The sequence below is a fragment of the Spermophilus citellus genome, assembly GCF_964194105.1.
Source record: "Spermophilus citellus genome assembly, chromosome: 6".
NCBI lineage: Eukaryota > Metazoa > Chordata > Mammalia > Rodentia > Sciuridae > Spermophilus > Spermophilus citellus.
The window spans coordinates 84,864,621-84,878,395 of NC_138187.1; the positions used below are offsets into that span (position 1 = coordinate 84,864,621).

The 13,775-nt window shown below is 40.9% G+C and overlaps 1 protein-coding gene across 16 annotated transcripts in view; it reads right to left on the reverse strand.

Annotated features, from left to right (window-relative positions):
• CELF2 (CUGBP Elav-like family member 2) overlaps window positions 1-13,775 on the reverse strand; it is a 501,848-nt gene that overhangs the window by 62,152 nt on the left and 425,921 nt on the right. For 15 of the 16 annotated variants that reach the window (XM_081300440.1, XM_081300426.1, XM_081300428.1 and 12 more), the window contains 2 exons: window positions 12,295-12,429; window positions 3,732-3,811 (listed from right to left, as the gene is read on the reverse strand). In XM_081300440.1, the coding sequence (XP_081156566.1) occupies window positions 3,732-3,811; window positions 12,295-12,429 (215 nt within the window). Of the gene's footprint in view, window positions 1-3,731; window positions 3,812-12,294; window positions 12,430-13,775 lie in introns of those variants that run through there. The other variant, XM_081300432.1, reaches the window with a different exon arrangement.

Consider the following 13,775-nt stretch of genomic DNA (forward strand, 5'->3'; position numbering starts at 1 on the left):
GGCTGTCTCAAAGATGGCCTTGCCTCTGTGTGTCTGCCTGTTTCTACCTGAGCAAAGGACAAGGGGGCAGCATCGTCATGGGAATTAAGAATGTCTCTCATTCATCTTTTCTGAAAACTCCCTCCAATTTTTAGTTTCATGTGTTTGAACAACGATAACAGAGAAGTGGGTTTCATTTTAGGAACGTGGATGAAGAAGGAAGGAGATATTCAGAAAATATAGGCACTGACCAAAATAACTGTTCACATGTTTTCAGAAAGGCCCCTCTTCTTCCTCCCCTGTTACACTCTCTATCCAAAGTCTCTAGAGCTACTGCAAACCAGCAGAACCAGAAGCACATTCTAGTCAAAGGAGAGGTGCTGTGAATGGCAGCAGGAGGATTCTGGGTGGCTTCTTTCCCTGATGAACCTCACATTTCTAGCAGCTTTTTCAGTTTTAATGTCCTTGAAAAGGCAGAGAGCAGGGGTAGTGAGAAATGGCCAAAGACCCTATTCTAGGATGATTTTGTTTTGGAGGCAGACACATTCTTTGGGGGAAATAACTGGCCTAGTACCTCAAGCACCATGCTTCTTTCCTAAGCACCTTTAAAACTGCTGCCACTTGGTAAGAACGCAGCAGAAATGGGCCTCCTACCTCCCTGTCTCTTTCTGCGTCTTGGTGTGGCCTGTCTGCACACTACGTCACTGTGAGAGCTGTTAAATTTTGCTGAGGTAAAAAAGAAGTAATTCTACTCAAGGGATTAAACAGAAACTTTTATTGAAACTCAGCATGCTGAGAGACCCCTTTCTCTCCTCTTAGAAATGTGATATTCTATTTAAATAATCTTTTCCTTTTCTTTCCTTTTAGGTCATTTTTGTTTCTTGTAGAAAACAAGCTTATACCCCTCCCTCCCCCATCACCTTGGGATGTAGCTGTCAATACATGAGACCATGGTGTCTGTTATTGGGATGGAGTGGAGTGAGAAATGTGAGATGAGTGCTTTAGTGAACTTCCAGCTTAAGAAGTCTTCAGCTCTGGTAGGCAGAGTCACGGTACAGAAAGTGTCAGTAAATTGCTTAAAAATAACATTTCCAACATTAATAAAAAAATCTGTACTTCATTTTAAAAATTGGCTCCATATTTCAGCACTTGGTCATTTTATTTTATTTATTTATGGTGTTAGGGATGGAACCCAGGGTCTTGCACTTGGCCTCAACCACTGAGCCACTTTCCCTGGCACTTTGTCACTTTACAGAGGGCAAAATACTCTGAAAATGGAAATTAGAGAGAGAAAGTTTTGCATGGAAAAAGAGGTGTTACTGTTGTATCAAATGTGTCCCTAACAAATAACGGCATCTCTTCCTAATAGTACATTTATTTTTTTTTTTCTTGCTTAAAATGCTAAAAAAGCGATATAAAGGCAGAAGATTAGACCAATGATTATGGCTTTTAAAATGGCTCATTTAAATCATGAAACAGAAAATGGGAGTAGAGTGCAGGGAGGTGGAGAGATAGAAGGTACAATGTAAAAGTGTTTGAAAGACTTTATTCTTATAATATTCACATCATTTTAAATTAAATAATACATCTTGGTTAAAGATGTATGCCAGAGTCCTGAAAATAATGTAATTAGTTAAAAAGCTAAACTATCAACTTCAGTTGTGTATTTATAATGTAATTGCATAGCACATAATCTTCTACTAAAGATGTCAATTTTTAAATGTCAATTTTTAAAAACTAAAGTGTTTGGGGGTCCTTTTGTTTAAGCATTGATGTCCAATTTTAAAAACAACAGATATATTAATGATAAAGGATCAAGGATTTCTTAGGAATAAATAGGCCCCATTCCCTCTAATGGGTCTTTCCAGGATGAAAGCCTTGTGTTCCTCCGTTTCGGTTCATGTCTAGTGCTGGCTTATGATCTCCTAGAGGAGCCCTGGAGACCCAGGCCCCATCCATAGTCTCTGTATCATCACTTGGGGACTCTGAGTGAAGGAAGGGGATGGCAATGTTTCTAACAGAGCTGAAAGGACTTAGGTTAAAAAATTCACTAAGGGGAGACCAAATTGGGTGTAAATCCCTAAATTACAGGAAACGAAAATAATTAAGAATGAAACACATCTATGAAAGATCAATTCAGGTAATTTTTTTCCCCCTAACAGCACTTTCACTTTAATCTCCAAGTTGAAAAATAGCTGGAAATCCCAAATAATGGAGCGGCCTACGAGAAAAAGGGAAACCAAAACATTATCACATATGTGACTGCAATGTTGTACGAGATTGGATTCCTAGAGATTTCAAATCCTGCTAATCATTTCCTATCGTGGCCGATTTTCACCTGAGCTTGCCTTCAGGTAGGGGGGAGGGAGTGTCTTAAAAATGCATTGCACTGAAAGGAAAACACATCGATTATATAGGATGTTAGGAATATCAAAGTCAAAATGAATGTTCAAAAGACAGTAGGCTTTGCAATGCTGATATCACAACTCAGAAAAGTACAGTAAACACTTAATGACAATGCCATGCACACTCCTTCCCCCTTGCCACCCGCTTTTTGATTCACTACAAAAAAAGTTGCCCACAAAACAAGACGCATAATGATCACTTAGCTCCCAGCATGCTTTGGGAGGTGCAGCATTGCAAAAAAAAACAAACAAAAACAAACAAACAAAAAAAATAAAGCCCCAACAAAATGGGAGCACAAAAGAAGCTCAAACAATTTAATATTTTTTTTGCACATTAAATAAAATTGAAAATATCTTTTTGTTTTCAAAAAATGAAAAAAAAAACATAGCTTCAGATAATACCACAAGGCCACCACCTCTAGAGATCACCCACACACAAAGATATACAGTGTACAGAACACAGCAGAACATGCACTCCCAAATGATTCTATCAGACAGTACAGAATAAGTAACGGCATATCACTCTTGGAATGCTTTTGTGCAAAATTTAGAAAGGCCATGACCCAAATCACAGACTAAAATATAGAACCATCTATCTACATTTGTAGGTATGCATCCACATCTGAGTGTTTATCTTTCCCTAAAGTCACTCTCATCTCATTAAGAGATCAAATTTGAGCCTTCATAAAGGGTTTCTTTGCTATTGCTCATCTTTAAGTACGGAGACCAATCTAAGTTTTTTTTTTTTTCTGGGGACTCTCATAAATTAGCATCACGCTGTGAAGTGGGAGAAGGGTTAACTTTCTCCACCATTCTTAACATGCAAAACCACAATTTTATCTGACTAAATTACAGGTAGGTTGGTCCTGCATTGAAAAGAGAACCTTTTGACTTAGTACAGGGCAAGCAGCACTGTGGGTGGGGGCTGTAGCTGTTTCACCCACGCCAACCCTGGGGAAGGGATGCATTTGATCTTTTAGGTCCAGAAGGACACTTTGCTTAAAGTGCCCAGTGACTATATTGCAGGACCTGGGCTGCTCCATACAAGGCTCAAAAGATAACAGTAGAGAAAGTGGAAGGTTTTTTACTAAATGCATTTCAAGTCATTAGGGGGAAAATGCAGAGAGAAGAGGAAGAGAGAGAGCAGAGACAGAGAGGAAAGTGGGGTGGAGAGGGAGAGAGAGGGAGGAAGGGAGAGTAGGAGGATGAAAATGAATGGATAAAAAGCAAGATGGTGAAAGTTTAAATCTGTGATTGTCATGTGAACAATCCACACAGGAGAGAATTGCTTTACCATTCCCCATCATTTGCACAAAGAAAACAAAGAAAGGGCAGATGATACAGTACCTCCATGGTCTGAGACTGATGCATGGCTTTGATTGCATTCTGTGCCATTGCCCTTGTAGAAAATGTGACAAACGCACAGCCTGTGGGAAACAAGGGGACAGGGAGCAGGAAAGACAAAAAACAACAAGACAAAAGGGTTGGACGCTTGTTAAACCAACACAGTCTACGAGAACTGCCACAAGACGACACTGTTCTCAGTAGTACATAAAAATAAACAACTTCTCTCTTTGGTTTTATCTTATTTTGCTTTTTATTCTCAGTGCTGACTTGCTAATCTGACCAAAGCAGAAAGATTTATTGAGTAGTTTTTTTTTTAATGGCAACTAGGGGAGGAAGTTGGGTACTCCTTTTTTTTTTTTCCTTTTTCTTTTTTTCTTTTTTCAGCCACAGGGTTTGAAATTTGCAAGACCTACTTTGCATTTGCCAAAATAAAAAGTTGCTATTTTCCATTTTCTCCTTGGCTAAGAATCTTGACACCGAGGGCATCCACACATCAGGGCTTTGTATTTCAGATTCTGTTGTTAATTTTTAAGAAGTAAATAAGAAAATGCTCACACCAAGGGCAAACTAGTAAATTTCAAGAGTTCAAAATATCAGCAAATAAATATATTTAATTTCTACTGGGCAGTTAAAAAAATCAATACATAAGAATATAAGTTGATGCTATTCAAATGCAAACGAATATATCAAATCCATTATGGATGACTTATTATTAACAAAAACCAATGCACTATTACTCTGAGAATATTCAATAGTGTGTATAAAGTCAAATTATAAAGTTTGCATTGGATTTGTTTGTAAGAAAACCTTTATGGTGTTTCAAAGTTGTGACTTTCTAAAATCAGAGAGACTGGATCTACAATCTAACATACACAAGACAATGCATATTCCTCTGAATGTCTACTGTGAGACCTGCAAAGCTTCCCATGTTAATTTTTACTGTGCTCTTAAATAACTAGAATCTATGGTGCCAGTTCCAGCTTCTTGTAAGCGGCATTGGCCACCATGCAGGTCACCGCTCCAACTACACGGCTCATTGCCCTTTGCACTAATAAAAACACTGCCTTCTGAAATTTACATTTTATTCATCATACACCCTTGGGCTTCTTAGAGAAAAAGACTGTGAAATTAATGCAGATTCAGGCTGATTTTATAATAATACCACAGCACACTAAAAGCTTAGCTAAAGCAATACAGACTTATTTCACTTATGATCTCTAATGACTTTAAAAGTGCATTGATTTTCAGCTTCTTTAGCCTTGCACAGTTTGAACTTAGGTATCAGAGAATAATTTAGTGTTCCACTCAATTTCCTCAAAACATTAGTATTATTACTACTTAAAAGATTTCCAAATGAAGCAGATCTAAACACTGAGAGGCTGAAGTCTATTGTCATTTCAGAGTGAATGCATGAAAGCAGAAATCTGGCATCAACAATATGAGATTGTTGCCCCTGTGGCCAATAAGCAAAATAGAACATTCTATATTCAAACAACCAGCAGACTGTTTGGTTTATGTAAATCAATTTGTGAGCCATAAAACATGTTTTCTTCTTTTGCTCTGCATGTGTACCTGGTGAGATTATCAAGTCAATACTGTCGTAGCACCTTTTAATCAAACAGTATTAAGAGAAAGCAGTGCCTGCCCACTACCCCCAACGCACAATGACATCCAGTCATGAAAATAAGTCAATGCATTTTTTTTTCCTTTTTTTGCTTCATACTGTAAAATCATACACAAAAACTCTCTGTATATGGGAAATTCATCTTGCATTCACCTCCCGATTAAGAGGGCCTGAAGAAATCAGAATGAAGTCTACTCGCCATGGATGTGAGCCGTCTCCTAGTTCTCTGACAGGAGAGTACTGATGAAGCTTACTATTTAAACATGCTGCCTGTACCTAGGCTGACTGCAGCCTTTGTCATCAATAAAAGCAATTTGGTGGCCTTCTCTAAGGCATCTAGACGATGTGGGTAATAGAGTGTGAGACAGATGACAGTACCTCTCCTGGCGTCCATATTGATGCTGAAGGTCTAAAATTATAGTCTCAAATTTACCATCTGTTTCAAAGTAATCTCTCTCCAAAAATGTCATGATCATCACCAACATTATACAGAGGAAATAATGCTAAGATATTTCTCTTTTTCTTTTAACTTCTTGCCTTGAGAGTACAATGGAAGCGAAAGCAAATCATCTAATGGAGACACATTTGAAACCATGTGAAGCCTGGACCAATTCTACTTTTAATAGTCAAAAAGATAGTGACATTCACTTCATTTGCTCTTATTATCCAGGCACATGGGCCAAACTGACAGTTTCCAATTGGAGGTTAAAAATGCATTAAAAACACGTAAAATGTCAACAAGAATCAATAAGGCATAGTTTATGCATTTACCACAATTTCATATAAGCAGAACTTTTGTAAGTAACTTAGTGAGAAAGATAAAGCAATTAGCAGGTCTCAGAAGAAAAGTATTAGCAATAGAACAATAAAATTAAATCTCTACAAACTTGAACCATTGCCCTTTTCTCTATGAAACCTGCAATTAAAAACTTGACTGATGCGTCTCATTATACAATCCTTACCCCATCCAAAAACTGATCTGACAAATCTGATGACTTCTTTAACCTTTTTATTCTATTGGCAGTGGTGCAGTGAGAGGAGCTGTCTCCTTAGGGGCTTCTGTCAAGTTCTGTACTTGTGTGCTCTGCTCAATTACTTAAGAGAAAAAATTACCGTGTCATTTATAAAGTGGGAGTACATGTTGAAAACGCACTCACTATGCCACATTGGACGAAGGGCAACTTCAAAACCAAATGTTTCTTGGAAGAGTGGCTTATTAACCTTTGTAATTTCACTAAAACAGGAGATCACGGTAGTCCTAGGGATAGATTTTAATTTTTTTTCAATACCACTGAAAACACAGTGGTGGCTTTAGGATTAGGCCTCCAATCTGTGGCTTTTTATGAACAGGGGGTCACGTGAGCTTCTACCATTGTAACTGGCTGCTGGCTTTTTCTCACAAGCTAATTGGATGGTTTTCCATTGGAAAGAAGTAAGTCAAAATTGGTCCTCAATTCTGGATGGTGGAGGTTTCTGAGTCTTGAGAGGTTACCACTCTGATCCTGTAGCGTTGGCCCTTAGCTGTTTTGGACTGTTGAGTGTACTAGCTCAGCCATCAATTCCCTAACAACTAAAATGCTGGAGAAATTGGACTGGGGGTAAAAAGTACAAGTTCAAAATAACAAAGCTGCATTTCTTTCTTTCTTTTTTTTTCCTTTTTTTGGTTTGGGTATGAATTTGTGTGAATATGCAATTACTGTATTAGAACCTTCAGATGCACAACAGCAAAAAAATAAATAAATAAATAAAATTCACCTATAACTGTAGCCAACCTGTTAATTTACTTTGAGATTACTAATAGGAATGAAAGGAGTTGAATTCCTTTTATTTCGATGAGGTTGCCTTCTTGCTGCTAAAACAGATGGATGATTGACTGGGGAAAGGTTTCACAAAGTAATTTCCTCCTACAGACAGGGTCTAAGGAAAGCACGTAGCCCTGTCACAGAGAAGATTCTGGAACACATCTATTACACTTGTCATTTCAATTGAAAGGGTATCTTAACTCAGGTGTTCTACCCTTTCTTTCAGCTGTAAGAGAATTTTACAGAACTATGAATTCTTGCTCCACACCAAAAAAAAAAAAAAAAAAAAAAAAAAAGGAAAAAAAAAAGTACAGTACAGGTACTTTTAAAAGCACAAGCAATGTCAGGGCTTCTTGCTTTTTTTTTTGCTACTTCTTTGAAAAAGGTGTGGCAGCCTGCTACATTTCAACTGAAAGAAACATAATTTAAAGTAACTTGTGCAGCAAGGAAGAGATTTTAACCTATGGAAAGGTGTTTATTAATTCTCAGTTGAACAAAGGCATTAATGCAGTCGATTTTGCTTATTGGATCATTGTAGTGGTGGTAGGGTTGACTGAACACATGGTATCAGCATAACAGTAGGACATAAAAATTAGTCCTCTACTGCACCAGCCCCAGTGTTGGGTTAGTTTATTAACACTGGCATGGAGATGTTCTTCATTATGGCACCTCAACCTATTTAATAGCTGGCAAGATCTCATCACTGAGATGAGGTTGGAAGATTGAATTCAGAACAAGATGGCAAAATGCAGCCAATACTCCAGGAAGTATGTGATAAAAAGTTTCCACATATCTGAATGTTTAGGTATTGTGTGGACAGGGCTAACATAATCAAAACCGAGTCTTCTCCATGTAGATGTTTGGGCAGTCAAAAGCCCTGTCCTAACATCTTGATCAGATACAACAAAAACAGATGAGGATTTAATGGCTAACTCCAGCCTGTGCTCTCCAACATCCCCGCAAATATTGCCAATTCATTTGTCAAGGGTTTTGGCAGGGGAATGCTGGAACACCGTAAACACAGCTGGAATATTCTTAAACAAGCAGAAAGTTACCTTAAATGGTAGTGAAGATTTGACTACAGTTTATGGGAATGAAAAATGAAATAAATTTCTTCACTGTCTCCACATTACAGTTAATTCAACTGCTACAGTACAGAAAACTTTGTAGGATGTACCTAGACAGCTCATTCTGACTGTAGGATTATGGGTGAGAACATGGATGCGTTAGGAAATCAACATGCTAAGCTGACAATGTCAGACCAATACTCTTGTTTAGAAACCGAGTTTTGCTTTTGTGTGCAAACATCTCGTTTGGATTGCCATGGGTGGCCTGTGGTTTCCTGCTGGTGTTTGTAGTGAAGGTTCCCCGCAGCAGGCCTCAAGAGGTCATGCTGCCATGCACAGGAGTCTGAGTATCATGAAGCTTCCTGAAAGCACCACAAACCATGTTTTCCAAAACAGAAGAAACAGAAGAGAGGGCAGAAAGAATGGGTTACCACCCCCAAGGGGAGATGCGTACTTGGATGTGGGTAGATTGTCTAAAGTGGGGCGGAGTCCTAACCTCGCAGAGGAGCTTCATGTGCTTGGCAGGTGCTCAGTGGTTTTCAAGAAGCAAATTGCCACCATTTCCTGAGATTACTGCCCTGGAAGGTGGGGTGGGGCTGGGGCTGGTGACCAGCAATGGGACTTTAAAAATAATCTTTCTGTCCAAGGTGTAGATGATAATTTTTTTTTTTTTTTTTTTAAAAAGACAGTGACTCTAATTTAAGGTCTAGCAGGGTGTGACAGGTACATCTGTGGGCTCTGTTGGTCCTCCATGCTGATGCAGTGAGGATAAGTGTCAGCAAGCCTGGGAAACCTCAGCATAATGCATACTAGGGAGGAGCTGAGACTACTGATGTGCCCGAAGAAATCACATGGGAACCCGTGGGGGAGCCAGTGAGGCTAAATGCTCCCTTTGTTTCCATTGCTACAGTTAGAGTGCGCAAAAGCAGGGAAAGGAGCAACCAACCACCGGGCTGTACCTCACTCTCCTAACCAAATATTCTGATTTAAGAACTTTTTTACTGCATAGTTTATAACGTGGTTTGATTTCAGGAGGTGCTTTTCAGAGCAGCCAAGCTTGTGTCACTTAATTTTCATTTATTTTCTAAATAGTGGAGCCAGCAATAGACATTGGGAAAAAGAAATGCTGAGCGCCCTTTATCTGCGACACCGTTAATGGGAGGCACTCATCAATATTTGATTGAAAACTGAAATTCTTTAATGAAAGCAAAATAGTAGCAGGAAGAGAATTGTTCTTTTAACAAATACACTGATTCAGGAGCAGGCCCCTGTAACCAGGAGTCCCTGGGTCCTGCTAATTGAAAAAAAGTGCCACTGTCTGTCTTTATATTTCAGAACAAATGGTTATAAATGAGTATTTTCTTTTTTCCATTAGGGAATTCTCATCAGTTCACCAGAAATTATTTTTCCGTTAAAATGAAGGGGGGAGGGGTACTCTCCTCTTTACATCGGGGCCAGCATTTGCATAAAATATTGATGAATGGGCTCCCACAACTTGTTTCAGAAACAGGCTGCTTCTGGTGTCAAGTGCTGGCTAATCAACCAAATGGCACATCAAATTAGCTAAGTTCTCCTTTTAAATACGTATGTCCTGCTCTTTCCCATGGAAGTCGTGGCTGCTTTCAAATGCTGTGTGCAGAAAGAGCTAATGTGTGCTCCGGGAGCTCTCGATGCCATGGGGCGGCAGTGCTGATCATTCCTGTCCCCACAGGACAGAGGGACACAGTGACATGGGAGCCAGGTGAAATGGGCCGAGCTGAGCAGAACCCAGCACTTCAGCTCCTAGCTATCTACTAAGCCACCACCCCAGTGAGGCCACCACCCCAGAGAGCAGTGACTCCCTACAAGAGGAGCAGGGCAGAAATTTTCCTGCTATCGTTAATAACACATGGGAAACTGAGGAACAGAGCTAGGAAAAGGAATCAACTAAGGTCACGTGTCGTGTCAGACTGGAACTTGGGGTCAGTGAGCTCTAAGCTTCCATAATTCTCACTGTGATTACTTTAAGGGCCTCCTTTTTTGTCCTTTCTCCATGTTTTATACAATGGGGAATGAAAAATGCAACTTTGCTAACATGGGACTGAGAATAACAGCAGCAGGGGCTAGGGATTCCAATTAAACCAGCAGCCAAAAGAGGATCACAAAAACGTCATCATGTCTTTCCTACATCCTTCCTCCCTCACTTGGCTACACTGTCTCGTCATAGTGTATTCTTTTTATTTTGATTGATTGATTTTTTTTTTTTTTTTTTGGTGTTGGGAATTGAAGCCAGGGGTGCTTAACCACTGAGCAACATTCCCTAGCCCTTTTCAAATCTTTTATTTACAGACATGATCTAGCTGAGTTGCTTAGGGCCTTGTTAAGATGCTGAGGCCAGCTTTGAAATTGCGGATCTCCTGCCTCAGCCTCCCAAGTTGCTGGGGTTATAGGCATGTGCCACTGTGCCCGGCCTCATGGTATTGTCTGCCTGAGTGTGTGGATGGAGATGTTTACATAAACAAAATGACAGCAGGACAATCCGATGGCCAGGTGTGATAAGAGTTGGCCTGGCCAGGATGGCACTCCTGATGACCTGTGTCTATCACAAGGATGGACAATTCTGGTTGACAGTGGCAGCAGCACAGGTACAGAGGAGCCTCAGGCACTGGATCTGCCATTTAGGTATTCTACTTAATATCCTGTTCAACTTTCAGAAAATCACTTCTTTGAAGCGAGGGTTAAATAACCAGCATTTCAGAAGTGTCAGAGAATGCTAAACTGCAATTTCCTTGCTGCCCTTTTTGATCCCCCCACTTTAAGCCACTTTCCAAAGAAAATTCAGGAATCCAAATCTGGGTTTTGCTCTGCCTCCTCTTAGTTTTCCTCTAGACTCCCTCCATTTTGGGGCTCTGGAGGTAGCTGTAAGTAGAACTTTTGTTCTCTGGGCCTTCAATTCTCAATTCTAGCAGCTGACATCATGAAGCATTATGTCAAAAAACAAAACAAAACAAAAAAACCCCAAAAACCCAAATGTTCTTCCTCGCTTGGTGCTCGAATTAGGTAAAACTAGTGAGATGGTGAAACATTGGCACCTTGATACTTACGGCCCAACTTTTTCTTTCTGCATGTGGCTTGGGTGCTACTGATGGCCCAGAACCAGAACTTGAAAATGAACACAGTTCCTAATGTGCCCGATGGAAACTGCACTGGGAACTGCGCTAAGAAGAGAAGGAAAACCTCCCCATGTTTCAAAAATGTGGATTTCTTAAAAAAAAAACAAACCTGAAAAATGTTTTGCACATAGGTTTCCACTTCAGATTGGTCTGAAAACCGCAGTCAGACAACTGTTAACACTCATGTCAACCTTCGTGCGTGGTTGAGGGAAGGAGGTTTGTGTGATCTTGTCAAGGAGGAGGCAGACGTGGGAAGAGAACAGCCAATTCCAGCTATTTTCTAGAGTTGCTGAAAAAACACTGGTCTTCATCCTGGCTCCCAGCCACAACTTTTGCTTCCATCATGGTAGCAAAGGAGAGCCAACAATCTTCTTCAGGGCAGGCATTTTTCTGTCCTGGGCTGGGGACTCCAGGGACTTCACTCTTTGAACCTTGGACAGACCCAGTTACACGGAGCCCGTATCTGTCCTGCCCTGCACATGAGCCGTGACACTGCTTCTTGGCTTGGATGGCTGATAAGAGGAATATCCCCTTACGGTTTCTTTCAGGCACAGGCAGACAGCCAGAAGACTAAGGCGGAAACACACAAAGCCGTTCTCACCCTCCACATCTCCTCACCCCTCAAAATCTACTTCAATTTGAGGTTGAAAAGGGATGTGCAGTAACAGGGCAGCCCGTCAGCTTCCCCTGTGACAGTGATGACCTGAGCTAATATGCTGGCACTCAGACCTTCTCTACCTGGGAAGTAAAAGGTGATCACTTCAGCTACTGTGAAAAAGTTCAGGCTGGATAACTTCATCACATGGGACGTATTACACAGTGACCTCCTGCTGTATGTGGTGCCTACATCTATCTTGACTGTGACACAGAGCTCCAATTAGCACTTAAGGAAAGAGGCTTCATACAAGGCACACTCACCTCGACTCAGCCCGTCGGGTCCCCGGAGAATCCGGCATTCTTCGATCTGGCCAAATGGAGAAAACATCACTCTGATATCGTTCTCATTACATTTCTTCGAAACCATTCCTATGAATAGTTTTCTGTCTTCCACGGCTAGGAGATGAAAATAATGAATGAGAAAAGCCCACTTCATCTTTTTTTTCTTGTAATCAATGCTTCGTTACTACAGCAAACCAGGATCCTGCCATGCGAGATGGATCACAGTCCTAAGGCTAAGTCGGAACCCCCAGTTTGTCTTCTTTCTCCACCCTGCACCTCATCCCACCTGTCCCTTCACCTTGCCCTCCCAAATGCTTCACCTCTCGGCAAGCCTGCTCTTGCTAATACAGACATCTTCTTAGGGCTCAGAACCCTGGGAGGTCCCTTTCACAAACACCAGGTGTTGGCTAGGATTACGATGTAACTGCTAAACGCCACGCATTTCACAGAGACGTTTTTGGATGCAGATTTTAGTTTGGGGTTTTTGTAGATGTTCTTTTAACTCTAATGACAGGGAAAGATAAAGTTCAGGAGAGGGAAAACAGTAGGAGCAAATGCTGTGAATCAATAAATGGAACTTCATCAACAAAGACTCTAAAGGGAAGAAAACATTCTTTCTCCCCTGTTCCTAAAACCTTAGTCCTCACTGATGTGGAGAGGAATAAGAGATCCTAGAGTCCTGCTTCTCTGCAGACTGGGACAGTCTAGCCCATGGCTGTGGAGCGCTAACTAGGTTCCACACCTGGGTCCCAGCAGCCATTCTAGCAAGGAGAGAAAAGAACAGGCAACTGCTACCTGAGAATCACCTTGATGGTCCACGATGGGGTGAAACCTTAATAAAAGAAGAGGGAGAAAGGACTGCCACTATTCCAGCCACTTGAAAGAAGGATTCTTGAAGGACAGAGAGATGCATTTGGGGATCATGACAAGATGTGCAAATGGGAATGTGACGAGGGAAAGGTGAGGCAAGTTTTACTTTAGATGATCTGGGAAATTTTCCTGAAAATCTCCACGCTTGTCCTCAGGACATGTGACTTACATTTAGCCTGAAAGGCAGGGTTATAACTCATTTCAGGACAGTGCGTGGAGGCTTTTTTAGGAGACAGACCTTTTTTTAGGGCATCACAGAAGCCTGTGGGGAGAAGTCCTGCTTATTTTCCATTGCTTCATTTCAAGAAGAAAAGAAGAAGAAGAAGAAGAAGAAGAAGAAGAAGAAGAAGAAGAAGAAGGAGGAGGAGGAGGAGGAGGAGGAGGAGGAGGAGGAGGAGGAGGAGGAGGAGGAGGAGGAGGAGGAGGAGGAGGAGGAAGAAGAAGGAAGAAGAAGAAGGAAGAAGAAGAAGAAGAAAGAAGAGGAAGAAAGAAGAGGAAGAAAGAAGAGGAAGAAAGAAGAGGAAGAAAGAAGAGGAAGAAAGAAGAGGAAGAAAGAAGAGGAAGAAAGAAGAGGAAGAAAGAAGAGGAAG